Source organism: Augochlora pura, chromosome 1 (assembly GCF_028453695.1).
Source record: "Augochlora pura isolate Apur16 chromosome 1, APUR_v2.2.1, whole genome shotgun sequence".
Classification (NCBI taxonomy): domain Eukaryota; kingdom Metazoa; phylum Arthropoda; class Insecta; order Hymenoptera; family Halictidae; genus Augochlora; species Augochlora pura.
This window is the reverse complement of record NC_135772.1, coordinates 19,215,412-19,240,406: the sequence shown is the minus strand read 5'-3', so window position 1 is coordinate 19,240,406 and position 24,995 is coordinate 19,215,412. Positions and strand designations below refer to the sequence as shown.

The window sequence follows — 24,995 nt, the reverse complement described above, 5'->3', positions numbered from 1 at the left end:
TGTAATACTTATGTACATATAAAAAACTGTAGGGGCTGGTAGGGCCAAGAGTATTTTCAAATAAATAAAACTGTCTCTTGAGAAATATAAGGATATTACATGTTATATAATCTAATCGAATCTAATGAAATTTTAAGTTAGAAAATTTTATATTTATTTACGATGTGATAATTACTTTATAAATTTTCGGCCTCGAAGGCGTTCTCAAATTATATTACATCCATCATTGTAAGCCATACCATATATGCAATTTACCATTTGTTTACATCAGGACTCTGAATTAATTACGCATGATAGAGGTAGAACCTTTTCGGAGACTGCTCTGAAATGTGTTGCGGAGTGGAATCATCCAATCCCATTTGATGAGTTCCCTCCTGCAGCTCATTTCAGAGCAGTCGCTGATAATCTATTTCTATCACGTGCGCAGTTAATTTAGAATCCTGGTCTATATCACCGGCAAAACATGGACTTAACCTCAATCTGTTCTAATAATCTCGCTGCATGTGATATATGATTAATGCTAAATAACTCGTTTATACTTTAGTAATACATTAAAATGAAGTTTAAAACGTACACAGGAATTACCTGGTCCTTATTGGAGCTCACCGGTCTGCTCGAAGACGAAGAGTCTCGCGTTTACTTCGAGAAATCTAAGAAACATTTTGGTTTGCATCCATTCCATTTGACGAATTTAAATGCATCGTTGAACGAGATACTAAGTTCGAATTTAAATTCTTACGATTCAGAGTACGTATCGAATTTATACAATTTCTATTATAAATTTATGAACTCGTTATTTTCACTGCAGTAACCTGTAAATATAACAAATAAATACTTCAAATTTAAATTTAACCACATGTTATTTTTTAACAATGTTATTTCTTGTATCTATTGTAGATTAAAAGGGTTTCTGTTAGCATATCAGAACCCCAAATTATTGACACCACTGGGAGAAATATTTTATGATACTTGTTTCATTCATGTCGATGTGGAAGCAGAGTTTTATGTATTCAGACCAGAAGTGGGAACTTCCATAAAAGGTAAAATGCTACATTATCATGTTTTTGTAATTTCCACAACTCATTATTAACAGATAGAAATTTATAGGAATTGTAAATAAGAAAGGTGTTGACCATATCGGAGTCCTTGTACATAAAGCATTCAATGTATCTATTCCAAAACCAGATGATGAAGAGAACTGGTTGGGTGACAATCTTGAGATAGGTCAAGAAGTAAGATTTGCAATAACTTTCCTCGATCTTAATAGTAAATTACCATTTATTCGTGGTAACTTAGACCCAGAGTAAGTAATGAAATTATAATCTGTGCTTTCAATTAATTATTAAATTAATGTAAAGACATTACATAGAATAAAATCAACAATTGTTCACAATTGTTTCAGCAATTATCTACAGGGATGTAGATTAATGAAAAAGACAAGACGTCAGAAGAAGCAGGAAACCAATGTAGAAAATGTACATAATGATGAAGGAAAGGGGCAACATACGTTCTTTGATTCAGAAAATAGTTCAGATGAAAATGCCGTACAAATTAAGGAAGAAAATCCTACACCAAGCAGAAAGAAACGGTTATCTAAACAAGAAGATATAATTAAACATACTGAGAACAATGAAGATAGTTTAGATGAAAATGCCGTACAAATTAAAGAAGAAACTCCTAAACCAAGCAGAAAAAAAACGGTTATCTAAACAACAGGATATAATTGAACATACTGAGAACAATGAAGATAGTTCAGATGAAAATGCCGTACAAATTAAAGAAGAAACTCCTAAACCAAGCAGAAAAAAACGGTTATCTAAACAACAGGATATAATTGAACATACTGAGAACAATGAAGATAGTTCAGATGAAAATGCAGTAGAAATTAAGAAAGAAACTCCTAAACCAAGCAGAAAGAAACGGTTATCTGAACAATCAGATGTGATTGAATATGATGAGAATAATGAAGATAAAAGGCATATTAAAAAAATTAAAGAATCTAGATCAAGAAAGAAATCGAGAAGTTACAGTTCCCAAAGTAGTACGGATGAACATGCTGATGTAAAGTTTAATAATTCACCAACAAAATTATCTAGAAGATTATCCAGTGTGGAACCTGAGGATAGATTTAGGAAGATTAAATCAGAAATTTCATCAAATATTGTTATCAACGAAATTAAAGAAGAAATCATGTCAGAGAATGAAAGTGAACCAAAAAAGAGTTTTACGAAACGAAAGTACTTTGATGAAATTGATAGTTCGACGAGCGATCTTATTACTGAGAAGGACGTACAAAGTCCCAGTAAGAAAAGTTCCAAAAAACAGAAAGCATTGAACAAAAGTATTAATGGATCACTTACTGACATTAAACTAGAAGAATCATTTAATAATTCATTGGTTAACGAGATTGATAACAAAGTAGAAGAATCACCTAGTAAGAAGAAATATAAGAGACTCAAAAATGTTAAAGAAGAGGATTGTGCAGAAATCAGCTGTAACATCAACGAAGAGACTGAACCTAGCGTAGATAAAAAGAAACGGAAAAGACAGTCGAGGAAAAGTCTCCTAGATCTTAGTGAAATCAAAATGGAGCCTGCATTCGAAGACGTTGAAATTAAAATAGAGGAACCTGATGATATAAATACTGATAACGAGTTAATTAAAAAGCGAAGAGATCGCGATGCTCATGTAGATAAAACAAAAAAACGAAATTTTGAAGATGACGATTTACAGGGGTACAAAGTAAAAATAAAGAAGGAAAAATATGCATCGAGTAGTGGATCAGATGTAGAAGAACAGAAAGTGAAGGTACACAAAGTAAAAGTAAAAGTAAAGAAAGAAAAATCTGTAGTAAATGTTGCATCAGATGAAGATGAACAGGTGATGAATAGTGATAAAGTAAAGATAAAAAAAGAAAAATACATAGCAAATTCTGTAACAGATGAAGTTCAAATCGATACATATGACCAATGTGATAAACAGATAAAAAAGCACAAGAAAGGTTCACCAACTAAGCAGTTTAATGTATCGGAAGGTGATGTTAAGAAAGATAAAGTAAAAATGGAAAAATCAATTGATGACTAATGAACTGAAAAATTCGAGACATCTTTTATTCAATTTGCATACTAAGACATGTGTGTATACACGCGCAGATACATCTAAGAATAAATATTGTATTTTATTTTTTTATGCAAGTATTGGAACTGTAAATAGTATACATATATTGTCAATCAATTTTAGTATATGTATAATTCTTTTCTGAGTACTGAATTGCAGTCATATAGTACTACAATGCATCTACGAATACATAATGTATTACATTGACGAATCATGGTACAAATATGACTTTAATACTATGTTATTAAAAAACTTTTGTAGCATACCACCTTAATTTTGATGAATTTTATATTTATATACATACTTACCCTCACCAATTTGTTCCTTGAAGTTTCATTATTTTCATATTATTTATGCCTCATCACAGATCAATTGTACAATTCAATTATTAACAATTTTATTGATAATTACAATAAAATAATTGTTATCTATGTTTTTACTATTTAAATTAGAGTAAACTCAGATTGCAAACACTAACAGAAACCATTAGAATGACGGGTAATTTATTTCTTAATATATTTAAATATCTCTATTTAAGAATGTACATATATTGTCCAGAACATATGTTTTCTTTTTCTGATATCTGAAGTGTGTATATCTGAATTTAATGAAATTTGTATATAATCTATATTTCGTTATTGATATTTTAGTGCTTAAAAATATTCGCCTAACACATGTATATACAAATATAAAATTATAAAAAAATAATTTATTATAAATTAATAACAAGCGATCACTAGCAAATTTTATTATGTGTTATATTAGAAAATTATAAATTATTTTTTCGTCACTTTAAATGTTAAGAATTTTCTTCATCAACTTTTACTATTTTTTTTAGCATCTTTTTCGCATGCTGGGCTAATAACGTATTTAATTCATCTGATGCCATATATTTAAAATTTAACAGTCTTACTATGCCGTTCTGATAACCAGTTACTAACCACAAATAACTCCATGCATTTGGGTTCCATGATATCTACAATTCATCGTTAATGTTAGTATTAGATAAAACTATAACATTAAGGCAAATAAAATTAACTCTTACCCTATTCACTGACATAAACGGATATTGCTCGATTGGAACTGCAGTCATCTTATCCTGCATCGACTGAGATGGCAGCGTACGTTCAGAATCCTTTCAACATAATGCAAAGTACAATTAGTATATTATAAAATTTTTTAAAAATTTTTACACTCGAAAACAAGCTAAAAAATCTAACTTACTTGTAGTTTATCGTGAAATGTAATACCAAAACGATCTTTGCATTCATTATAACTGTGTGGCATATAGTTGTAATCTTTTGAATTCTTATCTTTCACAGATTGATTTCCCGTTTCTATTAGATCTACTACTTTAACGTGTGAACTTAACTAAAAACAGGATACAAATTTAGTTGACCCATTGAGAGTATAAATGTGTAGTATATTTATCAGAGGATTAACCTTTTTCTTCTTCTGGTAGACTTTCTCATTATCCTTAGTACATATAACTTGGTGAAGAAAAATAGTCACTACCTCTCCTGATAGTGTACCATGTGCAATGCTATTGCCATAATCAGAAACTGATAAAGCCTAATAAATGGTTAAACAATAATTATATAATGTTTCGATGTAAAAAGGTACTTGATGCTTACTTACATAAGTAGGAGAATTGGTTGGCAAAATAGGGTGGAGTTTGAATTCCATATCTCGTATCGGAATTATGTATGTGTTTGTATGTTTATATCTACAATAATGGATTATATAATAATATTGTTAATGATTTTCATCTTGTAAAGAGAACAACATTTCTAATCATGATATTTACCCAAGTGCATCGTCGAAACTAAGGATAGAACATGGCCAGTGTGTCATCCATGCACCATTGGCTATAATACCCTTTTGTGTAGACGATTGAGGAGTGCTTACATCGTCTAAATTCCAGAATTTATACATTCTATCTACGCTACCCGAAGCTAGGAAACGCGATTCGTTGTATGGAACCAACGATACCACTACGCAAATAATCTTCCGATTAAAAACTCTATTGTATTTTTCATATTCTTTAACAGAAGAAATAAAAATACTTACTACTTACAGCATTACCATGAGCAAAAAAATGCTGAAACGCATTTATTAAGTACGTATTTTGTCTCTTTTGCATTGATATTGGCGAATCACATGTAAGATCCCATAATGCGATGTAACCATTTGAAAATCCAGCAGCAATTGTGCTAAAAGTAAAACATACAACTTTGCTACTATAAAATACGAGCAAGGGAGAAATACAATTAGGGGAAATCTTACTTATGTTTATGCTCTTTGCTCCACGATAGTTTAGTGCACTGCCATGTTTGTTTATTGCTATCATATATTGGTATATTTACAACTAATGTCATCACCGGATCGGTGTGATATATGGGCCACCTGTAGCAAATATTTTTAAGTAGTAACTAAGTAACATTTAAAAAGGTGTAGCGGAATTAATTAATTACATACGTATTTTCTTCAGTCTTTTGAAATCCAAGTTCTTCTGGAAAGGGTAACGAATATATGTGTACGCTACCGTCTGAACAAGCTGCTGCAAGCATACCCATTCGTTTAAGAGTATGCGATATTTCTTGCTTTGTTTTATAATTATGTAGACTCTCGTCTTGATAGCACCCAGACGGGCACCATTCTAAACACCATACAGTACCAGCTGTATGAGCAAGGGCATATGATAACGAAGGTGTTATTTCATTATCACCCCTAAAAGTTTAAAAAATTCAAAATATCAAATATAATCGCACATTGGTTTCCTTACTAAAGACTTAACTATTGTACATCACTTACTCATTAGTCAAAGATCCCACATTCCAAATTTGTATTATATTAGCTTCAGTATATGCTTTTCCCACAGCATATTCACTTTCCATAGACGGATGTGTACTTAAAGCAAGATATTGGGTTGGTTCTTTCGAGTACATTGGCGATGGAATAGGCAACCACGCCAATGCCCATATTGGTCCACCAACAAAAAACGTAGGAATTCCTGAAAAAAAAAAAATAAAAAATGTATACATTTTTATAACACTATAATGCTCTATGATGGATAATCACCTTTATCAAAACCACCTTCGAATCTTTGCCATTGTTTCCACGAAATTTCTGAATCAGATGAGTTTTCAGGTGTTTTCTTTGTCCTTGTTCTCATAGAAACTTGTACCTGCGGTAAATGCTTAGCAGCATCGGTATTCTTCAACAGAGTAAATGTATTAGGTGTATAATTGTCATATAACTGAAGCTCATAATTTTTTTGTTCACTGTAAAAAGAATGATATAATTTATTAAAATTTTTCATTTATTAAATTTCTATTATAAGTTGTTGTGGGAAGTATAGATATTTACAACTCCATAGACCAATGTATAGCAGGTAAGAACGGTTCCGTCCAATGGAGTTTCTGCGTGTGATGTTTACCCATGATCATGTCAGATAATTCTAGAAAGAGAAACTATCAATAAGACTTCGATTACTTATGTGTGTTTTCACATAGTGAAATTAAATCGTACTTTCGTCTATATGATTTTCTCCTTCAAAATCCGAATATTTGTCGTCGTCATCAATTGCTCCTCCGTGTGTTTCCGTAATATGTGTTACCATTTCTTCTTTGGTATTAGTTGAAGCCTTGCATATCTTACATAAATAACACTGTAATAAAAAGAAAGAACAACTTTGTAGCTTGAAGGTACACTAGATAAATAAACATATATTAGTAGTATTATTGTATTAGTGGTACCTCTTGAGGAATGAAATTACATGTGGAATAATGTGTTTTCATATCCTCTAGCGAGGAAGTTGTAAAATTGCAACCAAGTTGATGGCAAGCTACTGTTTTCCCAGAGTTTAACTCCTTTCGCCACTTACCCTTCCACACACTTGGTATAGTCTTTTTCTGTTCGGGTGGTTTTATTAAATTTTTCTATAATATTTAATTAAAAAGTGTTCATTAATTTCTTTAATAAATTTATTTTTATCTGATAACAGTTCTTATGAAATAAAAACTCACCAGCGCAGAAGAGTCGAGTTTTACCTTTTTCTCAGCAGTCGCATCTTTTACGAGTTCAGTAAATTCCGAAATTTTTGATGCTGCTCTAAAATTAAAATATTACCGTAAATTTCCGTTTGATTTAATGAAGATTATTCAAAACTTACTTTTCTGCTGCTCTGCGTTTAACTTTTTCTTTATTCGATGATAAGATTTGTATTACTTCCTTTTTCTTCTGTTCGATTTGCTTATGCGTTCGCTCATGTATCACCATAGAAGATGGCATTATAACAACGCCGCAAATTGGACATGTCATCATCAAAGCATCTTTCTCCTAGAATACAAAATTATTATATGATTCCATACTTATATTTTTGGTTTTTTACATCAGTAAATATTTGAATTACGTACTACGTCAGATTTCCCGCAAAATTTTACATGAGACAGGAAACCGTTCACACTTCGTTTAAGAACACCGCATTTCTCACAATTTAGCTTGCCTTTCCTTTTCTTGATGGTAACATTTAATATTTTTTTACATAATTTTTCATCACTGAAATTCTAAAGTAACAGATCTGTTAGTAAATAAAATACAAAGTAAATCAATTTACTATCATAGTACTATATTTACCAAAGGTTCTTGACCCTGTATCCAACACATATCATTATGTTTGAGCAAACTGTGCGAATCCCATTGCTTCTTCAACACTATTTCGTTACATTTACCACACTCTATCGTCGTCTAAATTACAAGTGTGTAAGTAGAAGCAAATAAATGACAAAATGATTAAGTAAATAAACTTTTCAAGATACTTACTTTTAATTCAGAACTATCCATTGTTTCAGAACTATCCATTGTTTCAGAACTATCTATTGTTTCAGAACACTCTGGTTTCGAGTCCTTCACAGATATTGGTCCCTTTAATTTTGGTATGTAAGCATCTAATGTAGACTGGGTTTTGCCTTTACCACTATTTTTGCTTGCATTCGATGACCTACCTCTTTTTCTAAAAGGAGAGGAATTTAATGAGTTACTTGCAGCACTGCTATCATCAGTTAAGTCATTGTTACTTGTAATATTCGACTTTTCATTATTTCTTTTCTCAAGCACGTTGTCATTCGGTTGTATCAAAGAAGTTCTTTTGGGCCTTCCCCTTTTTCTCCCTGGTGTTGTAACTGAGGGAGATTCACTGCTTAAATTTTGGTCTATTAATATTGAACTTCCATCGTTTAAATGTTTACTATTATTTATTTTTAAATTCGCATTTTCATGTACGGAAGTGTTCAATGATGTCATACACACTTCGCTATTAGATCTTTGAGGACTCTTAAGACGACATTTGGAATCTCCTAAAATTTCAGTACTTCTACTAGAGTCGTTTAACTCGTCTTTAGAATAATCTTCATTATTTATAACACTAGAATGATGTTCAGAAACGTTGCTAGAATGTAAAGGCAGTGATTTCCTGGTTAAGACTGGTGTGGTAGAATTACTTATATTTTCGTTTTGATTACTTGCAACTATAGTACTTGCTTCCGGTGAACTTGATAAAATATTACTGCTTGTTCTTTTTCTAGTTTCTTTTTTGTATGACGTAATGTAATCATCAAAGTTAGTTAACTTGCGAACTCGCTTAGATCTACTAAATATATTTTCATTAGCTTCACAAGCATCATCCGTTTCCCTTTGACTTTCATTTAAATTCTTTTCATTACTATATTGTAATAGTTCTTGAGGCTTTGGTATATCATTCGAGGTAGTTTGGCCATTTTCTACATTAGCTACTTTATTATTACTCTCTTTCTTCTTTTTCATAGCAGAAGAACTATTTTTTATCTGCTTCCTATGCTTTACTTTAGACTCTAATTTCTCATTATCGCTATTAATTGTAGGCACTTTTGTTGCATTCTTCTGGGATTCACTGTTTACATTATTCGTAGACAGGTTTTTATTAACTACTACCACAGATGGTTTGGTAGTAGCATTAAGGTCATGTGATGTAACAGTTTTTACCGTTTTTTTTGTAATCTTTCCATCTGTAAATGTAAACAAAGATGTTATGTAATCCAGACAATCGTAAATAATGGTTGCATTTAAACTGTAATCAGTATTTTAACAATTATATTAATTAATAAATTTACCTTTTGCTATAGATTTACTGATCCCAATACTTTCTAATATATTACGATGAATTACAGGCATCTTTTTATTATCCAATGGCGATTTCAATTTATTGGCAGACGAGTTTACATCATTGGAAACAATAGCTGAAGATTTTTCACTGTCTTTATTCATTATTGCTGCAATTTAAATATACATGTATCAAAACTAAAGTTTTTCTATCATAAATTGAGACAGGTATAAAATCCAAAATTATATTATTCTTCAAGTCATTTTAATATATCGTTCAGTTTAAAGGTTTACTTGTATTCCACGAATGTTGTACGAATTATTACAAGGAAAAAAAATATCCTTTGATTTATTGAAATAAAATTGACGTTTGCAGGTTTCGAAGATACGAACATGTGGGTACATGTGGGCCAAAACGCAACGCTTCTACTATTTAGGCAAAAATTATCTAATGCTGAAACTCTTTTAAAAAGTAGTATATGATAACAGTTTATCAATAGCGGATACAAGGTCTGCCTGCACGTTGTAGAACTTTATCATTCGCGAACTGTCGTGGTAATAATTATCTCAAATCTCGCGAAGAGACAAGGTTATGTATGAATTATGTATATAACATGTGAGAAAGCATGCTCGCGTAATTTGAAAATTTTTAATATATTCACCCACATTCTGGACGATACACTTACCACGATTTATGAAAGATTTTCTTTTTATATGAAAAAGGATGTCTCTTCCCGAAAAAAAATATTTGGTCTAAACTTCCTGGAGTAAGATTCGAACCCGCAACCGCAACTACGCCTTTACTCTTCCATTCTGACATTACAATAGAGTACGGAACGGAGTATGTACTACTTACTACATGTATGTACATATATACCTACCTACTCGATGTAACGATCATAGCGCATGCGTCTGTGTTTTGCACATATGTATTGCATTCAAATAAAAAAATCTTTTAGCATTACATTGCAATTATATACTATTGATTTATATCCGTAACGAACGGAAAAAAATTGGCGTCTCCATATCCTTTCCTTGAACTGTATCGTTGCAGTTCATCTAGCATTTATAAGTTTATTCAAATCATCCGATAACTAATGCGAAGGAAATGAAGCGAAACATAACGCAAGATAATATATTGTATTTAAACGTTTATTTATCAAGATTTTTTATAAATTTAAACCATTCTCCTCAGAAGTTCGTTGATCTTATCTTCTCGGTTTCCAAAGTCACCACCCTCAACGTAATGGTTAGTCTTCTTACGCCATCCGCCATTTGGTGTGTTGAGCTGCAGACGCAGAGAATAAGGTAATTAATTTTGTTTTGAAAATTTAGGTATGCGATTGAAGGCTTGTTTGATTTCGACTAAGGAACGCAAAGCGCATGCGCCCCATGAAGAGAAAATCATATTACTCTACGACATAGTAGGAGATCCATAGAACATTGAACGTTACTATAATCATGCCTATGTCGTGGTTATGGATAACACGTGGTTTTATATACCTTGAACGGCCATAAGAAATTGCTTGCATATTTGAATTTCGATCCAACTGTGAATATTTCATGGACTAAATCTTCCGTACAAATAATACCAGAACGACCTGTAAAAACATATTCCATCTATTAGTAAAATACACGACACAACAGAGTAGAGAAGACTGTTTTGTAATCATTTGTATGAATTTCCACAAACCCGTCCATAAAAAATATATTGAAAGGCTTTTACAAAATTCTATTACTTTCTGACAATATGGAAGGGAGAAGCATAACAATAATAAATTCAGCTCCCATGGAGTTGTCAGTGATCAATTAAAACAATATTTAGTAAAATGCAAATGTAAATTGGTTTTTAAAAAGCAAGAAAGTAAAACAACGTACCAAGTTTCTTCTCAATAATGGCATTGCTGGTAATAGGAATACGTTGTCTGCTTATTTTGGCGAATCCTCTTTTGTAGATCAGTTCGCGAACCGACTTCAGGTTCGGATAACCCCACGTGATGTAAGGTTCAACGATACGAAGCATGTTAATTGTGGCCTTGTTTAACTTCACGAACACACCATTGTTGATCTGTTTCAAACGGAACAATTGAAGTACTTTGCGTACTTTCGGTGCAACTTGATTCACACTGGAATTATACAATTTTATTTTACACACTGAACGTAAATTATTTAATAAATAATTGTTTTGGTAAGCAGAAGTTATACCAACCCCCGAATACGAATAACAAAGGCGAGACGCGCTTCTCCGGGTATGTAGTAGTTGCCACGGTTCTTGGCTTGTCTTATTAATCTGATTTCGTCCCTTTCCTTGGTTCTGTATTCCTTCACATATTTCTCTGCTCTCTTGAAGATCTCCTTCCTCTTCTTATAACGGTTCGCACGTTGCTAAGAGCCAAACAAATTTCACAATAAGTAATCGAAAAGCAGAATTACAAATGTTTGTCTAAGATGAAATATAAATCATTAATTCGATTTAAATACCTTAAGAGAGATTTGGAGACGTGCAGCCTTAACTGCTTCGCGGGATTTCCTCCTTTTAAGTACCGACTCCGGTACTGCTGGCAGTTTCTTAGACAAGGTTTCCTTCTTAGCCGAAGGTGTTTCCTTCTTAGCCGAAGGGGTCTCCTTAGCCGAAGGGGTTTCCTTCTTAGTGGGAGTTTCCTTCTGCCTGTAAATTGATATTTATAAATGTTACGCACCAAACATAGATCGTACAATAGCATTAACAAGCCAGTCGCATGGTACACAGAATCAAGGTTATGTAAAGTTTTCTCATGCAGTACGAAACAACACCAGTAATTGAAATAACAATATTTACATCTCGATCCGATTTAAAATAAAAAAAAAAAAAACAAAATAGTCTCCTATAAAAACTACAATGTAAATATTTATAAAATATTAACTATGCTCTGCCTCACGTTGGTCGAGACTTGTCAGCAGCAAGTTAGAATTTCTCATTATCGCGAAATGTTTGAAAACTATAGCAAATATTCGATAAACCGGACGCTAGGAATCAGTAATAACGTAATTTCGGTGTGATAGAGTTATTATAAGTCACGATGTTTTCAGATTTCATTAAGACTCGAATAACACTTACGCGTCCGCCATTCTGCCGAGACGTAAAGAAATTTCCAATGTCCGTGCACTTCACAGCAGTCGATTGTTTGCTCTAAAGTTGACCCCGAGTCGTTCTCGTTACGCTGCTGTATGCGGCCGCGGGAAATTTGAAATGTTGCGTTACTTCACGTCGTTGTGTTAGCCTATCAGAAATATATAAAAATATAATTTTGTTTATAATCTTATATATTAAAAAGACTGTATGCGATTGGTTCTAGAAGAACTTTATCAACATTTAATTGATCCTATCAAGAAGCAGATTGTTTTATTGCACATTTATATCAATTTTAAACTGAATAATCTCTAGAGAGCTTTTTTTTTTTTTTTTTTTTCTTAGAGGTTTACCGATCGAGCTTCGCGACGATAAATACGTGATGAGAGGAAAATAAATTCACGCGCCGTGCAGATTAACATACTCCCACATGTATTTCGAAAGTTCAACTTAATTCATAGAGATTTGCCCCGAGGAATACAGATTTCGCTGAATCAACAACGCTGCCCCTAATTAGCAATTAGCGTCGATTAATTGAACGTACGCGGCGCGTGTCCCTGCGAGAGAAACAGGCGAAGAAAAAGAAACGAATGCGTGACATAAATGTAAAGTAAAACCATCGTATTTGTGTCTTATACAATGCATCGTTCACACTTTTACATTATTTACAATCGGCGGGTGGAAACGGTGTTCAAACGGGTTCGAAATTGGTCCAAAAGGGTTTACGGTATCGTGTCGATGAATTTCCTCGTGATCCGATATCGCGGTCGACAGGCGAGATCGTTTAACTCTGGTCGTCGCCACGGATCGTCGACCTTGCGTCTGGATCGATGATAAGGAAAGATCGGCGGATGATCCGCGGGAACAGGCGCGGATCAACGCGACGATCCAGCGTCGATCCATCACCCCCCGTCGCGAACGTGGACTCAAAGACGATCATCGATCGTGTCGCAAGACCGCTGTCAAAAGGCCGTCGACGACGGTCGACAGTTCACGCTTAAACATGTTACGGAAACCATGATAATTATAAATTACGATGATCATCTCGACCACCAAACATTCCTTGAATCGCAACAGTGTACGCCGGTGTGCGTCGATTCAGCTTTATAATCACTCGAAAAAAAGAAAAGAAAAGAATAAGTGGAAAGACGTAGAAGTAGAAGACGAAGAAGACGAAGAAGAAGAAGACGAAGAAGAGAAAGAAGAAACACAACAAAGAATTCCTGGTACGTGTATCGCTTACGTATGAAATACAAATAGTGTGGTCGGAATATGTGTGGTTACAGCGGTTCGTAACGAAGCAATACAATGACCGTTGTAGTAGACAAAGATTCGAACGCGATAAAAATATATAGCAAACGATAATAAACATACGGATATTAACGATAAATTTTTTCCTAGAACACGTAGCGACTCTCGAGCGTGTTTCAGCACCGGACGATGGCAGCTCAAACACCGAAAACGCGCGGGCCTCGCTCGTCCGCGCGTTGTTCGGACACCTCGCGGCACTCCCTGGGATCTCAGCTTTCTGAATTTGACAGAGGTCTAAAATCTTCTTTGGAAAGGTCGACGGATTTGGTCCACGTTTTTCTTTATACATATACATGCGCGCACGCACGCACCGTGCCACGGCGGCCGTGCGCACCCGAGCCCGTTGCCATGGCGCGTGCGAAACGGCTAACAATAAAGTATATATACTTTTTTTATTTTATTTATCTCGTTCATCGGCTATGCGTAAACATGGCGCTCGTCGATGCCGCGCGAGAACGACCGATCTAATCGTCGAGCTCTCTGGTTCTATATCGTGTCGTTCGTTCCGGACGAACGGTGTGGTTGTTCCGTTTGCGTGGAAACGTGTCGGAGCAACAACAAGAACGCACTATTCGCGCAGCAACAGTCCACGTAGTCTCTTTCCTGGCATTCGTTCTGTTATTTTTTTTGTGTGTTACTGTTCGGCTTGTTCAATTGAACCGTCTCTCAGCTTCCTTGCAGTCCCAGGCTTTTCTCACGCTTGCTTCGGATGCGCGGCCGGCGCGGCGGGCTCCGATCGGAAGCACGACAACAGGAAACCAGTGTACATGGCGAACAGGACGGTGATGGCGATCAGCATGTACATGTAGATGTTCAGCTCCGGCTGACGGTACCTGTTCTTGCGCAGCCACTCGAGCACGTCGTGTTCGTTGTGGATGTCGCCTTAAAAAAAAATGGAAGAATATGTTGAATCGTAACTATTTTTCATGATTAATTAGAATATAAGACATTAGAATGTTACTGCATATTAATGAGATAAATTTTATATAAAAATGAAGTATATGTACCTCGATAAATACTGGGGAATCTCTTGCGGAAGTACACGATGGCAGGCAGTTTGGTGACGCCCCATTTCCTAGCGTATCTCGGGTCGGCCATCTTGACGAACGTGATGTCCAAGTTGTCCGTCTCGCCGTCGATGTCCTCCAACTTTTCATTAACTTCTTCGCTCTCCTTGTTGTCGTGCTCGTCTGCGAAACAATCAACGGAGTTAATTGACAACGTTTGTTGATACATTTACGGTCGTTTAAACGCGCAGCACATACAAAAGAAGACCGCCAGGAATTCGTTCTCGTCGAGCAGCTTGTCCAACATCTTCTTATTGACTTCCTCGATCTCGTTCTTGATTTCGAAGACGTCCTGCGAGGTCAGCCACTGGAGGATCTTGTCCTCTTGCGTCAAGTCGCCATCGTACAGCAACGGTGTTCTTTTACGGAAGTAAACGAGCGACGGGACATTGAGGATCCCATATTTTTCGGCTGCTTCGGGGCTGAAGACCTTGACGAAGTCTATGCCAAACAAATCGGCCTCGCCGTCGATCTTCTCCAGGGCTTCCATGATCTCGTCGCATTCGGGACAGTCCTCGTCGTCTGCAAAACAAATTTTCATCCATTTAACAGAACATAGTAAAGAAAATTATTTTAGAAATATTTGAAGACATTTAGCGACTTTGAAAATCTTCTTCCATTACTTCAGCGATTTATAGGAAAACTTGATTGTTAATTGTTTAACAAGACGTTTTATGGACTTCAGATCTTACAGAAGAAAACAGCTAAGAACGGAGATTCTTCCAGTAGCCTCTCCAACATCCTGTCGTTGACGGCCTCGATCTCGTCCGCCAATTCGCGATTGTCGTCGTCTATCAGCCACTCGAGAACCGACTCTTCGTTTTGCAGATCACCTGCGAAGAACAAACGATTGATAGAACGAATGCCAATTTAGCGAGATCCAATGGATGTTCAGGGACCTTCGAACAGAAGTGGATTGCCGTTGCGAAAGTAGACGAGAGCGGGAAACGTTTTAATGGAGTAGCGTTTCGCTAATTGGGGATCCTGAATCTTCACCAGGTGGATACCGAAGACGTCGCACTCGTCGTCCACTCTCTCCAATCCTTCTAAAATCTCGTCGCATATGTGGCAGTTTTGTTTGTCTGTAAATAGGGTTAATTAGGATAATTTAAGTTTGATTTAGATAGATTTGAAGTTAGGGTTAGAAGATCGCGAGTACTCACAAAAGTATACAGCAAGGTACTGAGTCTCTTCCACCGACGTTTCCAGCATCACTCTGGTTATCAGCTCGATCCTGTCCTCCGTCCTCTGGGTGATCAGCCATTGTAGAACCTCCTCTTCCACCGCCAAATCTCCTGCACGAGAAAAATATTTAAAACAGTTAATAAATGGCACAATAAAATAACAAGTTTGCATTTACGGTGAGATGTTAACCTTCGAACATATTGGGTAGCTGGTTCTCAAAATACACCAGCACCGGGAAGTCGGTGACACCGTAATCTTCTGCTACCTTGTAGTCCTGAAAGAGAAACGAATTTATGGAATATTAATTAAAAAAGATTTATTTGAAACGTCTGTCATAAAATATTAGAACACTTTTTAATGGAGTTATTTTATTCAACTTTGATATTAGTTGAACTCACGTTGGTTTTCACGAAAGTGATCCCGTGCCTGTCGCAGTCGTCGTCGATGTTCTCCAGCTCCTCCAAGATCCCCGCGCACTGCTCGCAGTCTTCGACGTCTAAAGAGAAACTGTATCGTTATAAAATTCGCGGACACCTTAGAGGAACAAGTGTCTACTCGAAAAAGACAGCAGCCTATAGGTGGGGGGGTAACATGAAATGATACAGGCGGTGGTGGTTGGTGTTCAGGTACACGACGATCTACGAAAGCTGCTGTCCACACCAGACGAGGGGGGCGGGGTAACTAACTCTATTTGAAAAAAAAGTGACACATAGTCCGCGCACAACGCGTGGACAAAATTAATCACCGAATATCGTTTCGGATTCGTTCAAACATGGCCAAACAAAAAAATTCACATGCTGATCAGCGGGGGGTGATCTAAGGTGCTATATATGGTTCTTCTGCTTGGCTTTCTTTTTTTTTTTTCGTTCTGCATGCTGTCTAAAAACGTGCGGGTACACCTGTGTGCGAGACAGTGTGATATATCGTGTAAAAAGAACGACGCTGTTCGTTTCGCTCGGACCTGGAAAAAAACAGTGTTCGCGCCGCAAAAAGTCGCGAATTTGAAAAAACGCGACGAGAACCTGCGGATCCGCCATTCTGTTGAACGGAGGCATCGCGTTAAAAATCGTTTTCGTCGGTGTTTGTGTTCGGTGGACAAGCGAGAAAATCTGCTAAAAAAATGAAAGAACATCGCAAAAATATACACGCCAGGACCAATGTCAGAGATGCGTGTTTGTGTGTGGGTGTGTGATGCTAGTGTTCTCGGAATGTGGCACACAGATAGAGAGAGAGAGAGATGAGATTTCTGGCAGAGCTATCTGGAACATAGTTTAATGTATTCGGCGAATAGAGAAGAGTGGGACCGGGGGGTTGTCAGCAAATGAAGGTTCTTTTTTTTTGCTTTTTTTTTCTGTGTTCACGTGTACCATCGAGTTCCTCGGCCGGGTCGTGCTCGACGATCCTGCGCTCCTTATGGCGGCCCTGCTTGCGCTGATTTTTTGCCTGACACAACTCGCAAAGCGTTCTGTTCCCTGCGGCATTAGCAGACAACGTGTACAGCCTCAGGACGAGACAAAGTGACGAGAGAGAGAAAGAAAGAGAAAGAGAGAGAGAGAGAGAGAGAGAGAGAGAGAGAGAGAGAGAGAAAGAGAGAGAAAGAAAGAGAGATGGCCAATAGCAACGAGAAACGGAAAGACGGACAAATTCGACGATTCGGCACGTTAATCGTTGGCGACACATTTAAGCCGGACAAATAGAAGCGTGAAAAGACAACACGACGATTCACCGTGGCCTATGTACATTGAGTTCGCGAGACAGTTTCTTTTTTTTCTCTTTTTTTTTTGGCTCGACATCGTTGCTTCCAGAGCAGGAATTAATATTCGCAAACGAGTTGCTGGCTGCGCTCAGCAGTTACAATTCCAAGTACTTTACGGACGTATAAATTGATTAGACTTGGGCCTCGTTGGGAGAGAGGGGAGGATGTGACCTGAGAATTCAGAATTTAGGGATTCGGGATGTTGACTTTACTGGAAAATTATCAAATCTTATCAGATCGTATCAAATCTTGTATCGATAAGAAAATCAATGTTTTACCGTTTGGAAATTGAAATGAATTATTTTTTGATTTGTTTTTTGAAACTGTTTTTTAACGCGTTCGCTGGTGCTCGTCGAATACGCTATTTTATTTTATCAATCCTTTTTGATAAAATCCAGTAGTGAAATAAAAATCATAATTCGTATTATAGTTGATAAAAATTGCAATTATATATGAAGCAAACTAAGCGTAAATATCTGTTTCAGTCAAAGTGAAATTAAAAGACTAAAATAAATATTTAAGAATATTTTACATATAACAAAAATTAACAGTTCAATGCTATATCTATCTCAGAATTATTTAAGCTATAGTAAATAATATAAAAAGCAGAATATTATTAATTTTTATCACAGTGCGCCCCCTTTTGAATTTTAAGAATTTGCACCTAGTATAAATGCAAATATAAATTTTTTTAATTGCTTTTAAAATTAAATTAAAAATTATTTAACAGTCAGAACCACGAAACCTGAGTCCAGCGAACGTGTTAATTGTATGTTCAAGTCCTGTGCCGATAAAAATAGCACAGAATAGGGAAAATATTTTCGAGTTTCGCCATTTGCGATTTAGTTTCATTGAACTTGAAAATCGAGTAGAATGGACGGTAAAAAATAAGGGAATGTATAAATATAGGAATAGATTGCCACGCAACAGGCTAGTGATACATTCCTGCTTGGCAGTTGGCCGCGCCTGAAGAACCGTGAGACTTACAGAAGTACACCGCCAGCGATTCCGATTCCCTAATCAAATTCAGAAGGTCCTCCCCCTCCAAATCTTCGATTACCTCTCCGGAGGGGTCTTTCTGCGTCATCAGCCACTGCAGGATCTGCTCCTCGTCGTACAAATCACCTACAATACGTTCGAAATATTGAAAAATATATATTGAAGCTGTCGATGGCATTTATTATTTAAAAATAGATATCAAAGCCATCAAAAGCATTTAAATGAAATATTCGAGTGCTACCTGCATAGATCACCGGTTCCTTCGAGGACATCTTAAAGAACAAAATAGCGGGCAGCGCGAAGACGCCATACTGCTTCGACAACTGTTTGTCGTCGATCTTCACGAACTTGATTCCCGCCCCGTCAGCCTCGTCGTCGATGTGCTCGATCTCCGCTAACACCCTGCCGCATTGTTTGCAGTCGTTGCTATCTAAACATACGCGCGCCACCGCGTTCGAAACGCTCGAAAGTCTTAATTTATTTCGCAAAATACTATTTTATGGAACTCTGTTCTGTATTTAATAAAATTATTCTTTCTATTTCTAGTTCCGTTCAGGTAAAAATAGCCCGAATTCGCTACTCACAGAAGAACACCGCCAGGTAATCGGTCGTCTGCCGTATCTTATGGAACATCTTCTTATTGATTCGTTCAATGTGATCGGTCAGTTCCATGTTCTCCGGATTGGTCAGCCAATCGAGAATCTCCTCCTCGTCGTCTATGTCGCCGTCGTAGTTGATGTTCTTCCCTTTGCGGAAGTACGTGATGCCCGGCGGATTACGGAACCCGTACTTCTTCGCCATCAAACGATCCTTCATCCGGACGATCTTTATGCCATACTCAGCCGCCTCGTCGTCGATCAGCTCGACGTGCCTGAGCACTCTGGGACTCTCCGGGTCTTCCTCCTTGTCTACGAAACCGAGATGTAACTCTTTTCGTTTCGAGTCGATGCGTTACGCAGCTAAAAATCTATTTCGTATGGTTAACCATAGAACGACCCCATGGGGTTGCCGGTGCTGACCCCATGACATTTTTTTAATTGTCTGCAAACGTTTAAATAAATACTGAAGCTTTGAGGTTTTTCTTTCTTTATATTCTATATTTTGGAGATAGTTAATAATATTTTGAAAATAATAAATTATATTTTGATTGTCAAGATTATGGCGAAAAAATGAAGGGTGTCGTTATAGGGTTAAATTGTTCAGAAATAGATTTCAGTTTTTCCATTGGCTATACCAATAGAATTTGTCTATCAGACATCTCTAATTTATGTTAATTATGCAATATTAAATTTTAGAGTGCAAGTGTCGGTTTATTATTTGATTATTAGAAGGATTTCTGTCTTTTATGCTTGTCTGATTTAGTTAGCAAAAAGTGCTCGCAATATTAATTCGTAAAAAGGTTTAATAAGTTTTAGGAGAAGTACAGGACAGTAAAATAAAATATTTTAGTGGATTTTCTAAATTGTTGCTAAATTATTTTTGCTATCGAATTGTTGCTATTACAGGTACTAGTAAAAACCAAATGGGATTTTATCGAAAAAATGCAAATAAAAATTGAATGATCTTAGTTTCAAGAGATTAAAATTCCCAAGGAATGGAACAATGAACAAAGACTTATACGTTCGCCATGGAATGATCCGATCGACTATTTTTCTCGTGTTACTAATGCGTGAATTCTTACTTACCCGGAACATTAATGTTAGTAACCCCTTTAGCAAGAGGACGAACAGGTTTGACTTACTGCGACACGCGACAAATTCGCGGCGCAGACTTTCAACAATAGATTCGAACAATATCTTACAGAAAATGACAGCCAGGAATTCTTTGGTCTCGATATACTTGGCGAGGGTGTCGCGATCGATCTCCTCGATGCTCTCGTCCGTCTTCTGTTTCACCATCCAATCGAGCACCTCGGTCTCGTCGAGCAGATTACCTAAGTTAGCAATAGATACGGCTCGAGTACACACACTTCCGATTCTCATTAGAGAACTCTGCCCCGTTTCGATCGGTCATCGAGATCCTCCCTCTGTCCGATGGTTCATAGAGCATCGTTTAAAAGAGGGCTCGAAAAAAAAGGGAGAACAAACCAGGCGAACACAATTCTTCTACGTTGCTAAAACCACCCCTAAGACCACTCGCACGAGTCGGCGATCTGGAATGGCTATTCGCTTTAATTCGTGGACGCGAATCGAGGAGATTTCTGGGAACTTACCAGCACTCGCGGTTAATTCTTTCGCTTCGATTCAGGACGTCGAAGGCCGAGGCGTTCTGGCTCTGGCCCCTGCGAAACTTACGATCGCGTAATGGATGTCGTGGTGTTTAAGTGAGTGTGCCGATGGTGATACGTGTTCTCAGCGTGTCTCTAACAAGCACCCAAGCTCGACGCAGGAACTAATCTACGTAAACTATGATGACAAGAGGGTGGAATGATTACTTTCGTACAACTGAACCGTCGTCTATTCTTGCATGATTTCTTTTCTCTTTCTTTCTTATTACAAATGTTCGATGCGTGTACGGTGAAATTGCTACGGGGGGGCGGGAGGGTTTTGGACTCTACCATTAGCAGTAACGGGCGAAGCAAAGATACAAAGGATACTAATTGGTACTAGGAAACATATTTATTATCGAGTTTATTATCGTACATGTTGCTCTTATGTGATTAAACGAGGACGCCGTCTGTCCCGGCGGCTTCCGTCGGCAAAACTTGCGCAAAAGGTGGTTTCTTTCTTTTTTTCTTTTTTAACGAGCAATGAACAAACATCGTTTGCCTGATAATCGTGATCACAGACGCAGCGCGATAATTAAGCTACGCAAACTCCATCCGATATTTATTCTTTCGTTTTTGTCCATTTAGAAAAATAAAACAAAAAAACATTGCCAATTTTCGATGCGTCGGTTCCTCGGTATTGTTAATTAATTATCGCGCCCATAGCATTGGTGACCGTAGCAAATTTGTACAGACTATCGGCATGCCGGTGGTACAGAAGAAATTCAACGGATATAGTTATACTCGTATAAATAAATAAATAAATAAATAGACGGGTGTGAGCGTATTCCTTTTTTTTTCTACTTTTTCTTTCCATTTTTCTTTTTCTCGTTTCGTTCTTACTTTATATGCGGACCATTCGACAAAAAAAAAGAAAAAAATATGACAGAGAGACAAAAAAATTGAACAAGACCTATTATGCCAGGTTATAACTTGCTTTTCGGTTTTTTCTTTCCTCTTTTTGTTTTTTTTTCGTGACTTTTCCTTCTTGCTCAGAGTTGGCTGGCTCGTGCGGTCCAGTTAAAAGCGAATAAAAAGCGATTAGTGTGACAGCTTCGTGTGATAAGTAACAACGCACGTGTTCCTCGACGTTTTTTTTCATTTTTGTTGAGGAGCGTTTTATAGGGTATGCTTATGTCGGCTGCCACGATGAGAGTAGCACGATGGGAGGGAGATCAGCGTTTATTACGCGGGGTTACAGATATATCAAGCTCGTGTCTCGCACAAAATTCATCCAGAAGCGATCGATTCTCTACACATTCGTCTGGCTTTTGTGTGCGCGTGTGTGTTTTATCGTGCGGGTAAATCGACGTCGTAGTTCTTGTTATTTTCATTTTTTTGCGAAGCGCAAAACTTTACGGATATACAAAAATCGTGAACTTCCTGGAACAATGTTATACGAAACATCCATCGTTTATTGCGATTGCTACACGAGCGCCGCGGTTTTTATTGCCAGGGCGACTACAAAAAGACGAACCGTTCTGACTCGCTTCGTCGCGTCTTGACATAAACATACTCTGAGAGATCTGCGGATTTGATTGAGGAATTGTTGACGCGAATCCGTACGGTATCAACCGTGGAACACGGCGCACGCTAGCGAAACAAACATCAAACACAGTCGTCTCGTTGCTCGACCGTGTTCCACGGTTCGAACCAGCGAAATCGTCTTCGAAATTTCGCTCGTCGAGGCGTCGCGACCCGGTACAACCCCGCGATAATCTAACCGAGGTGAACAAACGCTACTACAAACTGTGTTTCGGCAACGGATCGATTCTATGGTTATATACCGTTCTATGGGATGCAAGACCCGCTGTAGTTTCCTGTCGCGGTTGTTGCCGATGAAATGCAAATTGGGCACGGGGCGGGGGCGGTGTCCGTGTCGCGACGCGTACTCATCGACGTAGTGGATCGTACGTAACCACGGTTGCGATGGTGGTTCTCGTTTGGGCGATTCCGTTCTCCAAAGTTCGCGCGCGCGTGCCTCGGATAAACTCGGTTCAAATATAAGAGCACGCGTATTCGTTTTGCGACGAATCGCGCGCGAACCGGGCTGGGCGAACTCGAGATAAGGCAGTGGACGCGCGACGATTTAGTTGATCGAATTCGCAGGTTGTTGGGCATCAATTTTTCAAGTTCGCGGGGCGTTTGATTCTCTTCGAAAAGAAAGAGACTGAGACGAAAATAGATAAATAGACTGATAGATTGATAGATAGACTGATAGATAAATAGATAGATTGATTGATTGATTAATAGATTGATAGATTGATAGGTAGACAGATAAATAGATAGATAAATAGATAGATTGATAGATAGAGAGATTGATAGACAGACTGATCAATAAATTGATTGATTGATTAATTGATCGGTATACAGAGAAAGGTTACGGGGCAGGGCGCATTATTCGCGTTCCGCGTCGTTCATGGATGACTAGACTGAAGTCTCGTGATCGATGTGATTCGGTGGAGGAGGAAGATGATGGCGCGTGTCGACATGACGATGAATTCGCTTCGATGCATACAAGATGACGTATTAATGACGATGAGACGATGACATACAGGAACAAGATCGTTTAACGAACGTAGAAACACTTTTGTGGACATCGATGTTCTCAGCGTTCGATTATGTTTTGCTCTCTCGGCAAACACGCACGGTCGTGTCTATCCGGTCGATGGACGGGCGGCTTGGCGGTTTCTTTCCGGTGACAACGACACTGGTCTCCGGCTGTATCCGGCGTAATCATTGTCACGCAGCATTTTCGGTATTCCTCTCGTCCGCGGGTATTTCTCTCTCTCTCTTTGTTCGTCCGTCTCCAACCACCAGCTCGCCGTCTCCAACGGTCAAATTAGACTTTCATGATGTACGGGAGCCCGGCCACAACTGCAACAACAGGCCACAACACCCGACCCAACTCTCAGTCAAACGGAGACAGAAAAATCGCGTCCTCCTTTTCTTTTTTATCATCATCGCGTCGTTCGTCTATATAATTCGTTAGTCACACGTCGACGACACGTAATTTCATTTCTCCTTTCTCTTCTGAGCGGACGTGTCTCTCTGTGCACACACGCACATACACACCACGTACACGTCGTCGTGGTCCGTTGTATCGCGGATAAAATAGATCTCGGAACGACGATTACAAGGCTCGTGGAGAAGACAACACAGATTTTGTGGGAAACGGGACGGGGAGTCGGCGGACGTGTTTGCGACGGAGCTATAATTCGCGGCCGGGATCGTCGATTTTGAAAAGGAGGCGATCGATTGTACACCGATCGATCTACAATGTCCGACAATGAAAGAGAGAGACGCGTCGCGATTATAGCTCCGTCAAGTTTAACATAGACGCGTGTATACGGCGCGCGTACGCACGATCACGTTTTTTACAAGCGGTCGATCGAACATCTTGAAAGCTAGCAACCCTCGCGCGTAAACAGTTAGTTATTCATAGATATATGTATATGTATATGTGCATAGATATATATATATCTCGACGATTAACGATGGAATCCCGAGGACCCAGCCACCGGCTTCCGTAGCACGTGTCTTGGATCGTCTTGCTCATCCAGAACTTGCGGCACAGTGTGACTCTCTTCATGGACCGCGCGCAACACCTGTATTCGAGATACGAAGAGGATTTCGTCAGCCGGGGCCGATTTGCTTTTTTTTTTCGAATTTTTTTTGGCTCAACTGTTCTCCAGACCCTCTTGACACAATCGGGCTCTGTCACTTGGCGCTACGACTAACCTCTACGTCTTCCCTACGATGCCGATCGAAATCACTGCCCACCTGGTCGCATGGACGTGCGTGTGAAATGTATAGTGCACGTTGACTTCGTCGTTCTGGCGCGAGAGTCCATTGTCCCTAAGACACTCCAACACTCTGCGATTAAAACAGTTTTTGCTTTCTTTCTTACGATTATATACGATTGTTATTCCGTTCGGATCGTGTAGCGGACGTCGACGGAGCTGCGACGGAGTTCACGTTTCGACGATCGATCCGTTATCCCGTGATCCAGCCGCCCGCAGGGCAGTGATTTGTATCGGCGACAAT

The 24,995-nt window shown here is 38.0% G+C and overlaps 4 protein-coding genes across 12 annotated transcripts in view; 1 reads left to right on the top strand and 3 right to left on the bottom strand.

Moving 5' to 3' along the window:
- Positions 1-441: 441 nt before the first annotated feature.
- Positions 442-3,421, top strand: Polr1f (RNA polymerase I subunit F). The gene is made up of 5 exons (XM_078180708.1): positions 442-747; positions 898-1,040; positions 1,108-1,303; positions 1,403-1,638; positions 1,940-3,421. The coding sequence occupies exons 1-5, from the start codon at positions 557-559 to the stop codon at positions 3,082-3,084; spliced, it is 1,911 nt and encodes a 636-aa protein (XP_078036834.1). The 5' UTR covers positions 442-556; the 3' UTR covers positions 3,085-3,421.
- Positions 3,422-3,561: 140 nt separating this feature from the next.
- LOC144471417 (uncharacterized) lies at positions 3,562-10,079 on the bottom strand. Of its 6 annotated transcripts, none has more exons than XM_078183426.1 (21): positions 9,942-10,079; positions 9,267-9,425; positions 7,942-9,161; positions 7,756-7,866; positions 7,536-7,685; positions 7,292-7,458; positions 7,146-7,230; positions 6,876-7,058; positions 6,649-6,787; positions 6,487-6,577; positions 6,199-6,401; positions 5,932-6,130; positions 5,596-5,847; positions 5,404-5,523; positions 5,188-5,330; positions 4,925-5,111; positions 4,756-4,843; positions 4,561-4,689; positions 4,342-4,488; positions 4,163-4,252; positions 3,562-4,093 (listed from the first exon to the last, which is right to left on the bottom strand). In XM_078183426.1, exons 2-21 carry the CDS (start codon positions 9,418-9,420, stop codon positions 3,917-3,919), a joined length of 4,035 nt encoding a protein of 1,344 aa, XP_078039552.1. In that variant the 5' UTR covers positions 9,421-9,425; positions 9,942-10,079; the 3' UTR covers positions 3,562-3,916. The 6 variants fall into 6 exon arrangements, 5 of the variants coding, with proteins under 5 accessions (XP_078039552.1, XP_078039581.1, XP_078039561.1 ...); XM_078183455.1 differs by having other exon boundaries at positions 9,945-10,079; XM_078183435.1 differs by lacking the exon at positions 9,942-10,079 and adding an exon at positions 9,649-9,835.
- A 314-nt stretch (positions 10,080-10,393) lies between these two features.
- Rpl7 (ribosomal protein L7) lies at positions 10,394-12,419 on the bottom strand. Its single transcript, XM_078183498.1, has 6 exons — positions 12,353-12,419; positions 11,737-11,923; positions 11,465-11,640; positions 11,134-11,381; positions 10,759-10,856; positions 10,394-10,543 (listed from the first exon to the last, which is right to left on the bottom strand). The coding sequence occupies exons 1-6, from the start codon at positions 12,361-12,363 to the stop codon at positions 10,433-10,435; spliced, it is 831 nt and encodes a 276-aa protein (XP_078039624.1). The 5' UTR covers positions 12,364-12,419; the 3' UTR covers positions 10,394-10,432.
- Positions 12,420-12,775: 356 nt separating this feature from the next.
- The window catches only part of Hlk (hulk), a 42,209-nt gene continuing 29,989 nt past the window's right edge, over positions 12,776-24,995 (bottom strand). Inside the window, exons 16-28 of one of the 4 annotated variants that reach the window (XM_078183396.1) lie at positions 20,484-20,615; positions 19,267-19,590; positions 18,924-19,112; positions 18,671-18,808; positions 17,295-17,399; positions 16,326-16,423; positions 16,117-16,201; positions 15,906-16,037; positions 15,642-15,824; positions 15,435-15,575; positions 14,941-15,264; positions 14,683-14,865; positions 12,776-14,557 (exon numbers count right to left, since the gene is read on the bottom strand). In XM_078183396.1, the coding sequence (XP_078039522.1) occupies positions 14,370-14,557; positions 14,683-14,865; positions 14,941-15,264; positions 15,435-15,575; positions 15,642-15,824; positions 15,906-16,037; positions 16,117-16,201; positions 16,326-16,423; positions 17,295-17,399; positions 18,671-18,808; positions 18,924-19,112; positions 19,267-19,590; positions 20,484-20,615 (2,222 nt within the window). In that variant the 3' untranslated portion in view covers positions 12,776-14,369. Of the gene's footprint in view, positions 14,558-14,682; positions 14,866-14,940; positions 15,265-15,434; positions 15,576-15,641; positions 15,825-15,905; positions 16,038-16,116; positions 16,202-16,325; positions 16,424-17,294; positions 17,400-18,670; positions 18,809-18,923; positions 19,113-19,266; positions 19,591-20,483; positions 20,616-21,401; positions 24,557-24,995 lie in introns of those variants that run through there. The other 3 variants (XM_078183387.1, XM_078183410.1, XM_078183402.1) reach the window with 3 other exon arrangements.